We start from the raw sequence: 18,312 nt of genomic DNA on the forward strand, positions 1-18,312 counted from the left end.
AAACCTCCTGAGTGTTAATGCTTAAAAGAAAATTAAAATTTAATGTCACTTCATGTAACATGGTTTGCATTTTGGGCCTTATGTTAGTATTGCTGGATAAGTAACATCTTGAGCTATGCAGAGCTCTGAAATACATCGAGAACATTTCCTACAAACATGAAATGGACATCTCAAAAAGTCTGTGGGTGTTTTTGTTTGTTTGTTTTCAGTGTCATTCCTTAGGTCATTTTTTGTTTTAAGCATGTGCTTTGTTTTAAGCACTGATTTTTCAGCCTTTTTTTTGTGCGTGTGTGCAGTGAGTTGTGTGTTTTTTATCATTTTTTTGTTCATCCAGTGTGCATTTTGCACTTTTCCCAGTGGTTTTCATGTTTTTGCCCCTGACATTTAACGTGTGTGTGTTGAGTGTGTTTTTCAAGTTCTTTTTGGCATGCATCTGATGTACTTTTTTGCACGTTTTCTCCCTGTGTACTGTTTAACATTTTTGACATCTCCCTAGTGTGTATTTTTTTCCTGTGTATTTTTGCACATATATAGTATTTTTCACCTAAAGGTGTGCTCTTTTTTGTGATGTGGGTTTTTTGGCATTTAGCAGGTTTTTAAGCAGCCAGCATGCATGTGTGCCGTGCTTCCACATTTTCCAAGGGCAGTGTTTTTAGGCATGCATCTAGCACATGCTTTTGCATAATTTTTCAGAGTTACTGTGTTTTAGCATCCAGCATGCATTTGGCATTTTTGACATGAATATAGTCCATGTTTTTGTCCAGTTTTCCAGATGTACCATGTTTTGGTGTGCATCTAGTGTGTTTCTGCATGTTTTTTTTCTATAGGTAACATTTTTTGCATGCATTTAACACTTTTTTTGCATTTTTTTTCTTCATTTTTAGTTCTTTTTGTATTGTGTGGGTTTTAGTTGGTGTTTTTTTATGCTTTTTCAGTTAATGTCAAACAAACAAACTCAAAAACCCCACAAGCCTCTATTACTTTGAGATAGTCGAGCCTGTCAGTTTGCAAAGTTCCCAAACAGAGGTTGTTTTGTCCCACCATCTTGTGTGACAGCACTGTGGCACTGCCCTGCGTTATGGCATTGCAGTGGTGTTTCCTGGCAGCCCTCCTTTGCCTCAAATGCTAGAGAAGCAGTGTGAAAATCCCCTCGAAGTAAAACCTCAGCCTGGAAAGCACAATATTCCCCTTGGTTTCAGGATTTCAAATTCTGCCAGACTTCTAGTTTTTGCTACTTAGTGGTACTGTATTCTTGATGACTGCTGCATGTAGGCATGGCATTGAGATCTTTTAAAGAATATACTGACATAGTCAGCATGAAGTTAGCTTATAACCCAGGTCCAAGCTGCACTGTCAGCTATGGGGGGGCGCTCAGACTTAACCTCTTCTGTGAAATGGCTGAGTGAAAGGCAAGGACTCTGCTGTAGACCTTGTGGTTCTCTGCGCAGAGCTGTGTAAAATTCTTACATTAAATTGTCTTCCACATCAGTTACGTTGTACCCAGCAGTTGCCTGCAGTTTTATTTCTGCTTATTTATGAAGTTGGAAGTGGAGTAAGTTTCAGTGATGTGTCAGAACTTGTGCACTAATGGTTAAATAGAGTCCGTATTATTTCATCTTGAGATGATTTTATGTCTGATGTACAAATCAGAGTGCTCATGGGACAAGTTATTTACAAGCCAATATGTATTTACAAAGTGTAACTTAACTTCAGGTAGAAGATATGGTAATTGGTCATAAGGGAGAGAGGGGGGCAAAAATAACAAAACTGGGGTTCAAAAGAGTACGTACTTATAACGTCTTAATTAATATTAATTCGTCAGAAATGCAAACTTGTTAGCTGTTAGTATACTGCCTCTGTAAGCCAGGGGAAATTTGAGTGAAATCCCCTTTAAAAGATGTTCTTCTTTGGGATGGGATGAACAAAAGTGACTGCAATGTACATTGTAAGAGAAGGAAATCTACGGAAATCTTCTATGTAGTTACTGACAAAAAGCTCTCTGAAATCAAATAACATACTAAACATCTTGCTACATCTGAATGAAGAATACTGGAAAAAGAAAGTAATGTAAAAAAAAATAAATGATTTGTACATAGAGGAAAGGAACAAAAATGTTTGACTCTTCTTCAGTTTAAGAAGAGTTATTTTAAATTTAATTTAAGAAGAGTTTATTTAAATAATCTTTATTTAAAGAATAAAATGTTCCTGTTGATCCTTACATCTCACTTCTACACATAATAGGTGCTGTTTTATTTCCATCTAAAGCATTTATCTTCAGTCCTAATAGTTTTTGTAGTAGAGGAAAAATGGAAGCTTAGATTCTGAGTTTTTGACAAACTTGTTTTCAATCTTGTTCAGTTAATGGTGAGCTGCAAGGTCTGCCTCTATTAAGATCTTTCTTTTTCAAGGTGAACAAAGCATTATGCTTTAACAAAGCATTTCTTCAGTGTTTCTTCCCTGTGGTGGTGATCAATTTGTCCCTGTTTTTAAACTAGTTACTTAGCATTGCCAGTAGTTGCTGTCAACATAATTCTATTTTTTTTTTTTTTTAAGTGCATGTGCTTTAAATAATGTATACAAATCATTTTGTGGACAGTATACAAGTGAGCACTATTAGTTCTGACAGTTGAACTTGTACTAAAAGTGTTAAACCTGAGCAGAATCTCCAGTGCAGCATTCAGAGTTTCAGCAGATTGGGTGGAGAACAGAGAAATATTTTGAAAACGAATATGCAGTGCTGCTATATTTGGTACAACCAAGGATGTGCCACGTCTGCAGAACTGAGTTGCCTTGCATGTTTTACACCACCGCTTTTGAAGATTATAATGTGCAAGTGCATGTGTTCTTGTGGTGCTATAATAGAGCTGCTTACATCAAAGCAAGAAACTTGTTCGGGGTGGGGAAAAGCAAATAATTCTACTTTTTCTGTGCTTCTCTTGAACCTTTTCCACCCATTTTATGGAGGAGATATAATGACCTTGAGCATGGGAATCTCAAACAGATCTGGCTGCTAAAACTTCTCTGAATTGTTATGCTATTATGATACCTATTTGCGAGAAGGGATTACTCTCATTCCCCAATATGCATCAAAAGGATTTCTTCAGTGTTTTCAAACTACTTTTTTTGTTGGCAACTTTAAGGATGTCCATATGTTGGCTATACATGGCATTTTACCAAAATACTGGTAAGTCTGTACTTAGCGTTTCTTGTGTAGTGACTGCACAGATGTGCTTGAATATCAAAATAAATAAAAATACTCCGTCCCTTTCTGAATTTATTTGACAAAAAGAAGGAGAAAAAAACACAAATGCTGATAACTTTTGCTATCAGTGAGTCAGAAAGATCATTCAGGTTATAGTAAACTCAGATAATGACCTTTGGGGTTTGAAAATACCAAAGGAAGGAGGAGAGTATTTAAGAATGAGGTGTCACGTGCAGTTGGAAGTCTTCTGAGAAACTGAAATGTCAACACAAAGCTTGCTAATTTTTATTTATTTATTTATTTATCTATTTATTTATTTATTTATTTATTTATTTTTTGAACTCTGCTCCAGAAACAGTGGTGGATTCCCTTTCCAGAAATTTGCATTTAATTTCTGTGTGAGTAAGAAATTCTAGATGGACCATTGCTGGAGAAATAGCCTAATTGTGTTCAGCTTTCGTGGTATGCTGAGGTTGTGCTTGAGATTTCCTAGACTCTGGAAAGACAGGATCCCTGTAATGACTTTTTAATTATTCTAAGAGATGTAAAGAATAGTGTCAGTAACGTTGATTTCGATGTAGGAAGACTTCATGGTTGAAATGTTCAACAAGTCAGATGAGTTTCTAAGTACTTTTGAAAATCTGGACAAGATGGGGGAGATTAATCCAAGTGTTGAGCAACAGAAGATTGCTTGGGAGTAGGAGAAAAGGAGAAGGGAAGGAGTTAGGCAGGGGTGGCAGGGAATGAAACTGCCACAGAGATGACGATCTGTGAACAAACCAGTGCTGAGTAACATTGTCCCTTCCTGGGAGGTTCTGTAGTTCTGTAACTGGTGGTCCTCTTAGTGGATCATGATGCTGATGAGCTGGAAAACGTGACGGTGAATAATATTTCAATGGCTCTATCCAAACATTAATTTTATCTTATTTATGTAAGCTCAGCTTAGTGTCACGAAGTCAAATCTCTTGCTTATGTGGCTAGCATCAGCTCCATTTGAGAGGGAAGGTGGCTGCAAACATAACTGTATTTCTGCAAAGTATGTGAAACAGAAGATGAGGAGAAGAAAAAATTGTTACTGGTTTCAATGAAGGAGTAGAAGGGAGAGAGGAGAGATCCCTGGGAAACCAGGAACAGTATCTTGTACACAACCTGCGCAAGTCCTTCATTCTGTAAGTTTCTGACCTTGTTAGCTGCTTGTTTCTTTGTAATCGATTTTCTGTTGCGTTACATCAGTGCTGGTGTTATTTTGTAGATGAATTTAACTGATCTGTGTTGGGCTTTATTGAGGAAAGTTGTTTCTTCATGCTGTCTTGTTCTGCCTGCAATGAAGCAAAGGCCAAAATGCGCCTGCAGTGTTACTGTGAAGATACATGAAGCAAAACAAGCAGTTTAATATAGCCAGATTTCAGTATTGCCGCTGAGTGTGGTAGCATTGCCTTCTTTCTGCTTGCTTGTTGCCCACTCTTTTGTATGTCTGCTAAGGTTTGTACAGCTGAATGGCCAGGGTGAACAAACCACGGAGCTGATCCAGCTGAAAATTAGCCCAGCAATGTCTTTCCTTTCCTTTCATGGAAAAATAACCCTAAAAAGCTTTGTTTGTGATCTTCTGAGTATGTATGTGTCTTTCTAGTTTTATTTATTTATTTATTTTTTTTCTCCTGTTACCACATGGGCAGGAGCTATTTACTTGAAGAATTTCTGCTTTGATATTTTCTTCTGGGACATTTTTTTTTTGCTTGCTCTGAGTATAAATGACTTTTGCTTCTGTATTCATTGTATCTTTTTGTCCTCTTCAAAGGTGAATGCCACGGTGCTGTTACAGGTGGTTCTTATTTTTCTGGTCATGCTGTTACAGCAATGCATTTTCTTAAACTTGTCTTCCCAGTCCTTTTTTCCCCCTTTTTATAGCTGTTTCAACTATCCGTTCTATTCTCCTCCAATTATTATGGTTAACCTCTGTCCTTTTCCTTTTGTAAACTTGTAACTGTTTCAACAACAAAGTGATGTTGATATGAAAAGCTAAAAGAAGTTGTGTGCAATTGTGAAGAATGTGGTTTTAAGGTAGAAATGCAAGGGTTCTTTCCCCTGAGAAGCAATTCTCTGAGGTGAGCTGCGGGATTGTTTTTTTTAAATACACATATCTTTCCTAATTGGCATGTCTTGGGTGCTGGGTAAGGAAAAGGAAAGGACCATACATGTCAGTGAATGAGCTGCCTCCCAGCCCTGATTACCTCCCGAATCCAGGGGGAGATGAGACCCTGTCTGCGTGGAGCTACTTCAGAGGGAAGTTCCAGTGCCTGGTGGCTTCACTGTCTCCCCTGCGACTTGTCTCCGTAAATGGCGCCTTGGGATTGATTATCTCTTTGGGGGCTTTTAGCAACACTTTTCTGCTCATGTCGTGCATTGTTCTTGAGAATCCGTGAAGAATGCTCAGCGCCTTACAGGATTTGGGCCGTAATCAAGGCTGACACTGACTGGCGTATTGTCAAATTGTGCACGTATCATTGCTTGTTAGATAACACTGGACATCCGTTAGTGTCTCTTGGCTAATCAAGAGTGTTGCCTCACATATTCTTACGATGAGAGGGTGAAAGATTCTTGTCGTAGCTGCCAGCTTTCATCATCTGAGTGGACTGCAGAAGACGGTACTCTAGGGACAATTGAGAATAGGAAGTTTGAAGATTTGCTATGTTCTCCCGAAGCATTGGAATGACTTTCATAGACTCAGGGAATTGTCTCCAGAAGGTTGCTTTTGCCTCTTTAATTTATTTATTCATTGTTGGTGGTTATTATTGCTAGTTATTTCTAAAACTGTCAATCCACGTGTCTGTTTCAGGACGATTTGATGAAACCGTGATTGAAGAAAGAAGGCAATGTGCTGAAGATCTGCTGCAGTTTTCTGCTAATATCCCTGCTCTCTATAACAGCAAACAGCTTGAGGAGTTTTTTAAGGTTTGTTAGTATTTGTAGGAGTATTTGCTTCTTATTGATGTGAATAAAGTAGAGTGCTGATTCTGCTTTTCTTGATAAGCTACAGAGTGACAAGCTGATCTGATGCGCTTTGTGAAGTGAGTGAGAGTTTTCCATTCACTCTAGAAATCTAGCTTAAAAAAAAAAAAGGCATATCACATCTATGAATTGGGAAGTTTTGTGGGAACTTTGGGTGAAGGGATTTGGAATTTTTGCTTATTGAATGATGAGCAAAACCAGTGATGTTAAATACAGATGTTCTGGGGAAGTAATAAAAATATTGTTACTATTTCTCTATTTTATGCAATTGTTTATAGTTTCAAACTAAACAAAGGGAGACTGAGCAAACTCTTTCCTTGGCTTGTTACGGACTGAGGTCCATGACAACAAATTTGGTATATGGCTTGTCAGACATGCTGCTTATACAGAGATGTGAGAACCATTCACCAGAATATGGTTTAGGACAAGAAGTTGATCCAGACTTCCTTTTCATTACATCTGAAGGAGTTTGTTTTCAATAGTTCCTTCAAACCTCTTTATTTTCAGTATGTAGCTAGCGTGCTCTGACATTCTGCAAACACATAAGCATAAATTTAGTTGTAAGCACCATAATAACTCCCTGAAATTAAGAAACTGCTCTTCTGTCTGAGACTGGGATGTGAGTGTATTGATGTGTTTAGTGTATTTAAATGGTAAATGTGAAAGCAAAATTACAGAAAAGCATACAAATTCTCACTTGTTTTAATGATACGGTTATTGCAGAACCCTTTAAAATGCTTAAGATAATTTTCATTAAGCTTTGGCATCAACAGCGAATAGGAGGCTGAAGTAGAATATTTTACTCTTCAGTTTGTTTGCATGTGTGCTTTTTTGGTTCTTTGGAAATATTTCTGTTTTGTGCTTTTTGGGTACTTCATTCAGACCTCACTTGCCATCCTTTGCTTAACAAAAGTATTAGTTTTAGCCTTCCACTGGACCTTTTCTGGCTTAGTGAGGCAATGAACAAACCTAGAAAGGCACTCATTGTTACAGGAGAAAGTATATCTACAAGGGAAACTATGCAAGTGTAATAACTTAAGCTCATGTGCTAGCTGATACTGTGTCATTTTCCTGTAAGAATGCCTTAGGTTTTGATCAGTTACCAGCTCAGCCAGTGTCCTTCAGATCTGCTGAGGGGTGGTTTTGTTCCGTTTCAGATTTCTGTGTGAATAGCTGTGGAGAGGTAGAGTTGGACAATGAAATCTTAGAGATGGCTGATGGGAATGCCATGTGGATGTATGGGCTAGCTAACACGAGAATGTGCTGGGCTAGTTCAAGACTGATTAGAAATGCCTGTTTGTAACACTGCCTTGGAAATGGTGCAGTTTCTAATGAAATTGCATGGAAGGTGTGTTACTGAGAAGTGAAGCAGAAATTAAAAAAACAATGACAACAGCATTCAGGTGTTTTCTTCTGAAATTAATTATTCTTACTTTATTTACCTCTAAAGTCTTTCAGGTTTGGGAGGGACTAATATCACCCTTATATACCAGCCCTGGCCTTATTGTCCTTGTTTGTCCTCTCTTGACTATAACTGAACTCACCGTGCTGGGTGGGCCATTGATCTAATCCACCAATGATCCTGCACGAAGGACCTGTTGACTTAGGGAACACCATGAATGGACACAGACTGAGTCACAAGAAGCAGGAGCATCACTGTTCACCCCATGAAAGCTCTGGGCTTTGCAGGCAGACCTGCTGCAACCTGTGTGACTCAGGACTCTTGTTACTCACCACAGAAGCTGCAGTAGGCTAACTGTTTTGGTATCTAAATAGTCAGTGGCAAGCAAACGTGGCCTGAGCAAAAGCCCTTTTTTGCTTTGGTTCTTTACAGGGAGTGCATTGTGAATTTTATGGCTTCAAATGTGTGGGGTTTGGCTGGGAGGATTTGGTCAGGCTTAGTTTCACCCCTTGAAATCTCTGAGAAATTATACCAGCTTTTTGTGTAGTTGTCAGATAGGGTAGAGTAGCACTGGGATTAAACCCCAGGCTAATTGTGCAGGTATGTATAGTTTAATTAAATGCATTAACTATAAAGTGATGGAACATTTATCGATTAGGAAAGTTAATTTTGAATATCACTACCATATAATGAGATGTTCCATAGAGCAGAGTAGCTCAGTAATTCCTTCCCTTCTTTCTTCTCAGGGTGGAGAGGTTCATGATGGGTCTGAACTGATTGGTCCTGTTGAGCCTGCATCCGACTCTCTGACTGACAACCTGTCTGACTGCAGCTCTGAAGGTTTGCTTTCTTCTGTCGTGTAACCTTATACCATGATCTGTTTTAAAGCACCACATAAATGACAGATGCATAATCTGTAGGAGCACTGACATCTAATTTCTGTTTGCCTGTTGTGACAGAAATGCCAGAACTGGGATTAATGACAGAGAAGCTGGGCTCAGCAGAGTTCTGTCTGCTCTGCTGGAAGTTTGCTTCTAACAGGAAAATTTCTGGGAGTTTGTCTAGTCCATTTTGGAAGTTCTAGTGCTCTGTTGCTCAAGAAGAACTGCTTTTGGTGCTAGTGAGAGCTTAATGAGGCCAGAGGTGAGCTGTGAGGCTGATCAGAGGGCTGGAGCACCTCTCCTACAAAGACAGGCTGAGAGAGCTGGGGTTGTTCAGCCTGGGGAAGAGAATGCTCCGGGGAGACCTTACAGCAGCCTTCCAGTACCTCAAGGGGGCCTACAGGAAAGTTGTGGGGGACTCTTTGTCAGGGAGTGTAGGGATAGGACAAGGACTAAAAGTAAACTAAAAGAAGGTAGGTTTAGATTAGATATAAGGAAGAAATTATTCTCTCAGAGGGTGGTGAGGCACTGGCACAGGTTGCCCAGAGAAGCTGTGGGTGCCCCATCCCTGGAGGTGTTCAAGGCCAGGCTGGATGGGGCTTTGGGCAGCCTGGTCTTGTGGGAGGTGTCCCTGACCATGGAAGGGGGTTGGAATTAGGTGATCTTTAAGGTCCCTTCCAACCCAAGCCATTCTATGATTCTTGGAATCTTCTTGTTTAAACATGTGTAATCCTGCCTGCTTCCAAAAGGTTGAGTAAACAGTCTGGTAGCATTCATGACTAATCATGCCTCAAGTCTCTAGCTGCAAAAATTTGCAGGGAACTTTAAAAATCATTTTGAGATTGATCAATAAGTACAAAGATGACAGTCTGAATTTGCCCAGAGCATGAAAATTAGGTCTAAGATCTGCTAACTACTGCATTCATTAGAGAGGGTTCTCATTCAGCCATTCATGCTCTGGATGTCACTAGGCTTTCACTGCTTAGAATAATCCAGAAGAGATGTCGTACTGTATTTTAAAAATGTAAGTGTATCTTGTGGATTGACATATGGCTAAAACCTACTGCAGGGCTTGGGGAGGTAAGCAAGTTGTTTAAGTCTCTTACAAAAACTGCCAGCATTTTTTTTTTTTTATTTTGTTGTAAAGAACTCTCTGTTCTTGAAAGTCTGAGACATTGCGTATTAGAACCAGAGTGGGCTATGTTCATTGGAAAACTGGAAATCCTTCCTTGTTAATGTTTTCTGGTTGTGTTGAGCCAATTTGATTTGTCCCTTTTTCCTGAGATTGCATTTACTTAGCACATTGTAGAGACACACATGCTGGCTTGGATACCAGGTGCAATTTTAGTGGAACTTCACTCTTGCTAAAAAGTGTAGCCATAAGGTAGGGTCAGTCAGCCCAAATAAACAGCATGTTAGGGCTTCTCGCTTGCCTCTGGAGTCTGAGCTAGCCTGAGTGTCTCTGAATCTAATCACCTGCAAGAACCACACAAACTTTTAGATATTTCTGTATGCTTAAATTATCTTCAGAGTCCTTGTGAATTCTAAGAAATTTTTTTGCAACCTAATGGATTTTTCTTTGGAACTGTTTTACACTGAAGTATAAATATGCAATATTACACAAACACTTCTAAAGATTATTTGTGAGGATTTTCTTTCTTAACTACTACACTTTTGTCTTCTTTCTGGTATAGAGCTTGCTTTGGTAAAACTCTGCTTGAATAACAAGAGCTGCTTTTTTTCCTAACAGTGTTTTTTTATTTTTTATTTTTTATTTTTTTTATTGTTAGAAGACTCCAGGTTGTGTGACTTGCCACTGGAATCGCTCAGTGCCAATAATTATGCACTTAGTTATGTGGTATTCTATGTGTGCAGGGAGTTGAGCCTTCTATTTTGTAGTATCTCTGTTAGTTAATGAACTAATGCACCTACTATTCTTTGTTCTGTGAGGGAAAATGTAGAGCTGTTTAATTACAGAAGGTAAATTCTGTAACGGGTGACTTCATGGAGTTTTCTAAAAAATTGCCTTGCAATTCATATCGTCTTTTTAAACTGAATTTTGGCAAGGGGAGCCAGGGAGAGAAAGTAACAGCCTCTAGATGGCAGTGGCAATACTCGTCTCTGAGTCCTCTGCCCTCCTCAAGGCATCGTGCCTGCATCTCATTTTTCCAAGTCAGATTATCATTAACTGTGACTAGTTCTCTGTTAGTTTTTGTGGGCCTACGAGGGCCTCCATGTGGGCGCTGTTCCTCCAGGCTGTTGTGTTGAGGAGGGACTGGTGTTCGCTTAGCAGAGGCTGGTGTTTGCTCCTAAGGGTCTGTTGTGTTTTCTCACTTTTACCTGTTCTTTCCAGGCAAAGTTCACTCTGCAGAAGGCATGCAAATTAATGGTAGAAGCAGAAAATTGATGATGGAAGAAATACTTTTCGTACCAAAATAAGCAATAAATATCTTGGTTCTAAAGCAGTTTTGTAGTTACTGCTTTTACAGGACTGTGTGCTCCCCAAGAGGCCAGATTGCCCAAGCTTTCCACCAGTTTTTGGTGGAAATTTGCACAAGGCAGAGACAAGTACACGATAAAATTGCACAAGGCAGAGACAAGTACAGGAGTTTATGCTGAATTTTAGCATCGTGATACTCATCTAATCTTCCTGACAAACAGTTGCTGTCCTTCCTTTCTGTATACTTGGGATAATGTTCATACATCCAACTTCTCCAAAATTTTCTACACTAGTTACCACGTTCTTTAGAGAAATCCCCCGGGAAGCTCATCTTTTTCTTTTTTTCCTTTTCCTTTTGTTTTACCATGTTCATGTTTTCTTCCCAGAAATAAGCAGGCACGGTTCAGACTTTTCCTACTCCTCAGGCTGTTTGGAAGCCCTGTGACTGTGGTTTGAGTGGTGCCAGACCTGGGCTTTAAACCCTGCCCCTAAGCAAAGTTTATTAGCTCAGGCTCTGTGCCATGCTCGCTGTGTTCATACAGCTTCTGGTCAAGTTGGCTGTAGGAGCAGAACAAATGTGATTTTGTTTGGGCTGTAGGGAGGGGAACTTGGGTCTGCCTGAAATCTGCTGTGTAAATGTGTTCTAATTCATATAGTCTGGGTGGCCAGCATGGCCTTCCCACAAATGCCCAGCTTTCCTGTTCATTCGCTCCATCTGCAGCCTTTGTCCATCAGGCAGCTCTGCTTGCACCCCTGTATTCCCTAGCTAGTGATTTGTCTTCACTGAAGAAAAACATTCGACTCCTCTAAACGTTATTTCATAAATTCAGAGTCCTCAGCATCCAAATTTGACATTGCTGTCCCTAAATTGGGCAGGTGAACACCTAGTTATTCATACCCTAATTAATCTTGTCTTCCTCTGACCATTCTGTTGTGAGGTTACCTTCTTTATTACAGCTCTTGGGACCACATAGGCAGTTTTCTTCTCTACATGGACACTTTGCTTTATGTTCCCCACCGAAAAGATCAGGAGCATTGTCTTCTGCGCACCTTCTCCCCTACTCTCAAGTAGTCTTGATCACTGAGTGTCATTGTGCCTTGATTTTCAGACAAAGTGAGTGACTGGTAACAAGTTCTTCTTCCTGCCTTTTTTCCTCTCACTCAAGTTAAAGGAATACTTAGCTTTAGAAAAACAACGTTTCTACAGTGCTTGACAAAATGTGTGCTTTTATTCTACTCTTCCGTAAATTGTAACCCCTTCCTCTAACTCTAGAGTTGCAAAATTAAAATAGAAGTTTGAGCTAGGTGCCTTTGAGTCAGCTCCTGGCTGCTACGCGTGCTTCTTGAAGATGCCAGAATACTTTACCTCACAATGTGCTTAAACTTTTGACTCTATTGATAATAGAGAAGAAAACAAGACACCAGGTTTTAGCTCAGAATTTACTTTCACTGTGTGTACAAACAGCTAAATGCCTTGACCTTGTTGCCTGTTTTATTGCTTCAGTGTGTACATGTGCCAAGGTGATAAAACAAACTGCTACTTGATATCCAGGTGGCACTGCCAAATTCATGGCTCACTCCATATGTCTCATGCAGAGTACTATTCTGAAATGACATTTTTTGAGACTGAAACCTGGCTTTTTTTTTTTTTCTTGGTGAGTAGGTGTAGGTCCCAGCTTTGAAGGCTCTTCTGTTATGTCTTGTTAGCTGTAAATCATCATAACAGCGAGTGGTAGGGATTAAAGTGCTACTGCTGTTGAAATTAGGTGAGTTGGAGTGCTGAGGTTTGAATTAGCCATCCTAAGCAAACACCTGTGTGCTGTTTTTAACCTCAGAGGCAACCAGGAATGGCAAGTCTAATACTGCTGTCAGTTTTAATAGTGTTGCCAAATGGATATCCCCGATAGCCAGTCCAAGAGCAGTTTTATATGATGTACTTTTACCTGTAGTAGGGTCATATCCTTTCATTTTGATGGCAAGTGGACATCTAATCCCTTGAGCAAAATGATATCAAACATTTTTGTCATTCTTGTCCTTTTCAGTTCGGAAGGATTTAAGTGGGCTCGATGATGTGACGCTCACAAGCCAGTCGGAATGTGGAGGTGAGATCTGGAAGTTGTTTCCGTTACATTTGTGGGATTTAAATTATTAAAGGTCATAGTTATGAATGAACGCTTTGTGGATGATGATTTGTACAGAGGGAGATGATGTACATGTAAAATATACCTGCAATTTATTCCCAAATAACCCTGCTAAGTTTCTGTAGGTTGAAATTACTTTCTGCAAGCTGACCTTCAGTATATTTGCTCTTAGCTTAAGGCAAATGTAAAATAAAGTATGCTAGCCTAAATTTCAATGAAAGAGGAATAAGCTAATCTGTTTTACCACATCAGCAATGAAAAAATAGTATACATGGTAGCCATGAATTCGAGTGTTGCATGATGCATAAGTTGACAGTAACTCTGTGTGAATTCAAGCTCCTAATTGAATAATTTTGGGATGCGTCGTCTTACTGATTTAAAAGAGTATGTTGGGATATCTTGCAACAGTAATCTGGCTCCCGCTGATTGACTTTTCTAATAGCACTCACACAGGGAGGTTTAGTTTTGTAATTTCCTGGAGCCCAGCAGTGAGCAGGCTTTGAAGGTTTAAGTTGGGTGTTAGATGTTTGTCTCTTCGTTCCCAGTATTAAAACCAGAAGAGTTGCTCTGCAGAGTTTGTAGATAACTTTAAAAAACAGGCTTCTCTGGGTATTCAAAAGCCATTTTTAACACAGCTGTACATATAGAGAATTTCTGTGCTCAAAGTCTTAGAAATCTGGCTAAGTAAAAAGACAGCTAATATCTTTGGATGCGATAAAGAATTTTGAAGGTTCCTGTGGTATACAAGAAGTGTAGAGTAATGAACGTCTTTCTGGTCATGCTTTCAGGCTTCTCCAGTGACAGTGACCTGATCTCTCTGACAGTTGATGTAGACTCTCTTGCCGAGTTAGATGATGGAATGGCATCCAACCAAAGTTCTCCCAGTAGAGCTGTTGGCTTTTGCCTTACTTCTGAGCCCCCAGTACAAAGCACGGTGGTATCCGAGCAGGAGTGGACCAAACCTGAAGGAGAGAAGGAAAGCCATAGTCTGTTTACTGGAAGCTTAAAACCCAAGTCTGGCAAACAAGATTACTTGGAGAAAGCAGGCGAGCTGATAAAGCTGGCCTTGAAGAAAGAGGAGGAAGAAGATTATGAATCTGCCTTCAGCTTTTATAGGAAGGGTGTTGATCTGCTTCTGGAAGGTGTGCAAGGTATGGATCTTCCCAATTACATTGCCTTACCTTTGCTTATGGGCATTTGATTAAGGAATTTCCTTAGTTATGCCTGCTTACTGTGTTGCAAAGAGGTGATATGAAATGCAGACCGACGTGTGCATGGCTTTCATGCTGCTGTGCATACAAGAGAGAGAGAAGTCTTTCTCTTTAAGACTAGATGCTAATTTAGGGTCTCATCTTCCAAGTGCCACACATCTCCTCTTCTAAAATTACAGCACAACCTCCGACTTGCAGGTAAGTAACAAAGTGCTCCACTTTTGCCTCTTTCCTTTTTATTACCTAGGCATTAATTAATATGTGGCACTTGCAGCACTGTTGAAACATTATTTAATTTACATGGTTAAGTGAGGATTAATTATCCCCATTTTACGCATGGGGAGAGGCTGACTCAGGTTAACTTTCCGATCACAACAGGATGAGAACTATTCTTGGCTTACAGCCTCTTGCTTCTTCCACTTAACTGTTCTCCTTTTTCTAGGTAAAAGATGCATAAAAACTTGCATGCCTACCCTGCTGGAGGAGAACAGGAGTTTTTTCAAAAGACACTCTGGAGTGTCAGTATGACTGCAAAAACTGTTGTCAACTGACCAGTTGCAACTCCTAGTAAATTTCTATGGCCTCCTCTTGTACCTTGTCAGTCAGAAAACATTTTTTCCCTTCCCATCTATAGTTTTTGAGAATCTAGAGTGATAACCTCAAGTATTTGCATTTTGTCCATCAACAGCTTAAAACTATTAAGCACAGGAGAAGATTTGTTCTTTCCTGGAGTGAATTCAGGGTCTGTGTATTGTGCTTCTGTCCCGCCCAGATGAAATGAGTAAGATTAGAATGGTGGCTTTGTTTAACAGCATACAGCACATAAACATTCTGCTGCTTCAGAGCTGAACTTAAATGCTGATGTACCAAAACACATGCAAGTAGAAGCCTTTGCTGCATCTCAGTATGATGCACAGCAGTGGTCCAGATCCTGTGAACGGCTCTAGGAATGGAGGTTACCTGCTGATCTGCTTTAATGAGGGCTGGCAGAAAATATTGGACAGGTTACTGATGAAGGCTAGAGGTGTGGGCCACGATTTGTGCATAGCCTTTGCTTAAGGTGTCTTTTTCCTTTTTGGCAAAAGTAAATCCGCCTCTGTCTCATGTCCCAGTGATGTCAGTCGGGTTGCTGCTTTGCTGCTTGTTGTGGCTTTTCAATAGCATCCTTTTTTTCCTTGTCTGTGTTATCAAAATGCTTTCCATTTTTGATGTCGAATGTGCTGGCAGTCCTTCGTTGGAGAGCCTTAGCTACTCTTTCTTTACTAATACCCTTTTTCTATAGACCCGTGTGCCATTCAGTTATGATCTTCTGAGGAATATTCTGTTTTGTCATAACCACTTTCTGTCTTCCAGCTGCGATGCACGGCTGCCGTGATGCAGTTTCCAACCATTGGTTTGAGCTGCAGCTTCAGAAAGCTTTATTGAACCGTTGCAAACTGTTAGGCCATGAATACAAGTCAGGCTATCGCACGTAGGTTGGGCTGTGGTAACTGTGCCCACGCACTTGAGTTGTGGCAGTGGTTAAATGTGTTGGCTTTGAATCCACGATAATCCTTATAGAAGTTTTTAGGTTTAAGTTGTAAAAGTCTATACTTGCATGCACGGTAGGTAACTTGCTCAGCTGAGTGTAATAACTCGTGAAAATAGTGGGCTGAGCTTTTGACTTACATTTGCTAATGTTTCCTGCAAGGAATTCTGCATCTTTGCTCTGGCCTAGTAACTCACCCACCTACCTCAGAGGACTGCTCATTCTTCTGTTTTGCCCACCTGTGTCCAGGCCTTTTCCAGGCTAGGAAAAAGGTACAGCACAGGGGAGAGAGTAATGGGAGTGAATTGCATTTCAGTGTGCATCTCATCCCTTGGGAACAGAATCGTGCACAGGCTGGGTCCTAGTAGTATTCTCATCTTTCTCCTTTCTCTGGGTTACCCTGCACGGCTGTTGAAGTGGAAAGGAAACGGGTGGTCATCCTCTGCTGGGTGCTTACCCCAAGCTTGAGTAGATCCAGCTCATCCTGTGTGCTGCTCTCTTTGGAGCTCCTGCAAACTGACAGGGAAACCCTCGTGTCTCCTTTATAATGAGATGACTGAGGCAAATGGTGTTCCTAAAAACACGTGCCTTTTGAGCATATATGAAGACAGTTTAAAAACAAACATGGCAAAAACCAACCAACCAAAAACCCCAGGAGTAATTATCTGTATCACAGTTCTTAATTTGAGGGTGGTATGTTTAACATTGATATGTGAATGTTCGCTGTATGTTGCAGTAAAAACAGCTTACCCTAGTCATTTCAGCTACTTAAGCACCTCTGGTTATGTATTTCACATGGATGATAACACGCCTCTTTCGAAGATAAGGATGGTGCAGTTGTTTCCAAATGCCAATGTTTTTCTGCTATTGAATATTTTCAGCCTTTTTTTTTTTTTAATAAATTAGCCTTTGTAATTCCTGAAAGTGAAACACAGCACTGGTATATGCTTAGGCACCACTGTGAAATGACTTTACCTTTCAGCGTAGAGCTATTGCAAGTGTAGCCTTTAGAATGGGCTGGAAGTGGCTTTTGCATGTAAAGTGGCAATACATATTTTTGCCACGTGGTGGCACCAAGAAAATAGAAATTGACACTTAAAAATTGGAATTTGAAAATGTAACCGATGTACCAGGGAGGAAAAAAAAACCACACACATTGTCCATCCTCTGTCTGAGACTTCTCTGAGAATTATCGTGGAAGTGTAATGCCTCCATAGGCTGGCTAGGCATATCCGAAAGATAAGGATCTCTCTGTTGCCAGCCGCTCCTTTGGGCTTGGTACAAGAAGATCTACTTACTTCTTAAAGGCTGCCTTATCAAAACCGTGTATGAGCAATTTATTGCTGCAAGTTAATAGACTCGTGTTGTTTAGTTTGGAGTAGCTGGCTTCCATAAGGGCAGCTGGGGCACACCTGAGTGTTACGAACCTGATTATTTCAGCTCTCTGAGTTGGCGCGCTAAATGCTGGATGAGGCAAGGTGTTGCCCAGGCTTACACCAAAGAAATGTTCATCTTGACTTGGTTTGCAGCTGTGTACAATGCTGGTATGCTGTGCAAGTTGCATTTGTAGTGTCTTCTGCTAGTCTCTTGCGGAGGTTTAGTACTAAATCTTTTAATGTCCTATTTACAGTCCTGCCAAAAGGCTGGATGCACGTCACTTGGGGAATGAAGGCAGTCTGCGCTCTCAGAGTCTGCTGTATGATTTGCACTCTGGACATCTGCTCTACAAAAGCCTTGGGCCTGGTTCTGTTCTGTATATGCATTCAATGCTAAACATGTTTATGCATTCAATGCTAAACATGTTTACCAATGGGAAGAAGGAAAGCAAGTTCTTGGAACAGCAGCAGAGCCCTCAGCCTGCCACAGAACTACCTGTACCTCTTGTACCTTCCCGTTTCATTTCAGCCACAGCTCCCTCGCATCCAGTGAGGTGGAATGGCTGCCATCGTTTCCCTTTTCCTGTAAATTCTGATGCCCCTTCTGTGTTTTCTGGCTGTTGCAGTGTGCAGGATTTTGGCACTCCTGAAAAGCAGGTCTGTGAAGGCTGTGTAAGTTGATTAAGCGATTCTCCAGAAGCTGAAACCTTCAGGAACTCTTTCATTCTAAAAAGAATCTTCATTCTTTTTAACCGTCCTAGAGGATAAATATAGTAATTGATAGAAACTTTAGTTCACAATTCTAGCTGTTCCTTTGTTTGGTTAGCATGTCAGAGCACTTTGAGGTCAATGCATTGCTTCAGGCCTGGTGACGGAAAAAATGCACTAATCGATGGCAAGCCACCTCCTTCTAGGCTGGAAATCAGCTGTGTTTTATTCAAAGTTAGTGCTTTCCCGGACTTTAATGTAGAACAGTTTATGTTAAGAAAAAATTGATTAGGAGGCTGCAATTATGGAAAGGGATTTTTGTAGTAAAGGAGGGACTCCTGCTTGTGTAAACTGCTCTTCTTTCTCCAACCACTCTCAAGTTGTATCCATCAAGGAACTCGGCAGTCTGAGGCA

The 18,312-nt window shown here is 40.3% G+C and overlaps 1 protein-coding gene across 4 annotated transcripts in view; it reads left to right on the forward strand.

Annotated features, from left to right (window-relative positions):
- Window positions 1–18,312, forward strand: part of RPS6KC1 (ribosomal protein S6 kinase C1) — a 94,580-nt gene that overhangs the window by 10,997 nt on the left and 65,271 nt on the right. For all 4 annotated transcript variants that reach the window (XM_035323260.1, XM_035323263.1, XM_035323261.1 and 1 more), the window contains 4 exons: window positions 6,039–6,154; window positions 8,360–8,453; window positions 12,977–13,036; window positions 13,864–14,226. In XM_035323260.1, the coding sequence (XP_035179151.1) occupies window positions 6,039–6,154; window positions 8,360–8,453; window positions 12,977–13,036; window positions 13,864–14,226 (633 nt within the window). The remainder of the gene's footprint in view (window positions 1–6,038; window positions 6,155–8,359; window positions 8,454–12,976; window positions 13,037–13,863; window positions 14,227–18,312) is intronic.

The sequence above is a fragment of the Oxyura jamaicensis genome, chromosome 3 (genome assembly GCF_011077185.1).
Source record: "Oxyura jamaicensis isolate SHBP4307 breed ruddy duck chromosome 3, BPBGC_Ojam_1.0, whole genome shotgun sequence".
NCBI classification, from domain to species: domain Eukaryota; kingdom Metazoa; phylum Chordata; class Aves; order Anseriformes; family Anatidae; genus Oxyura; species Oxyura jamaicensis.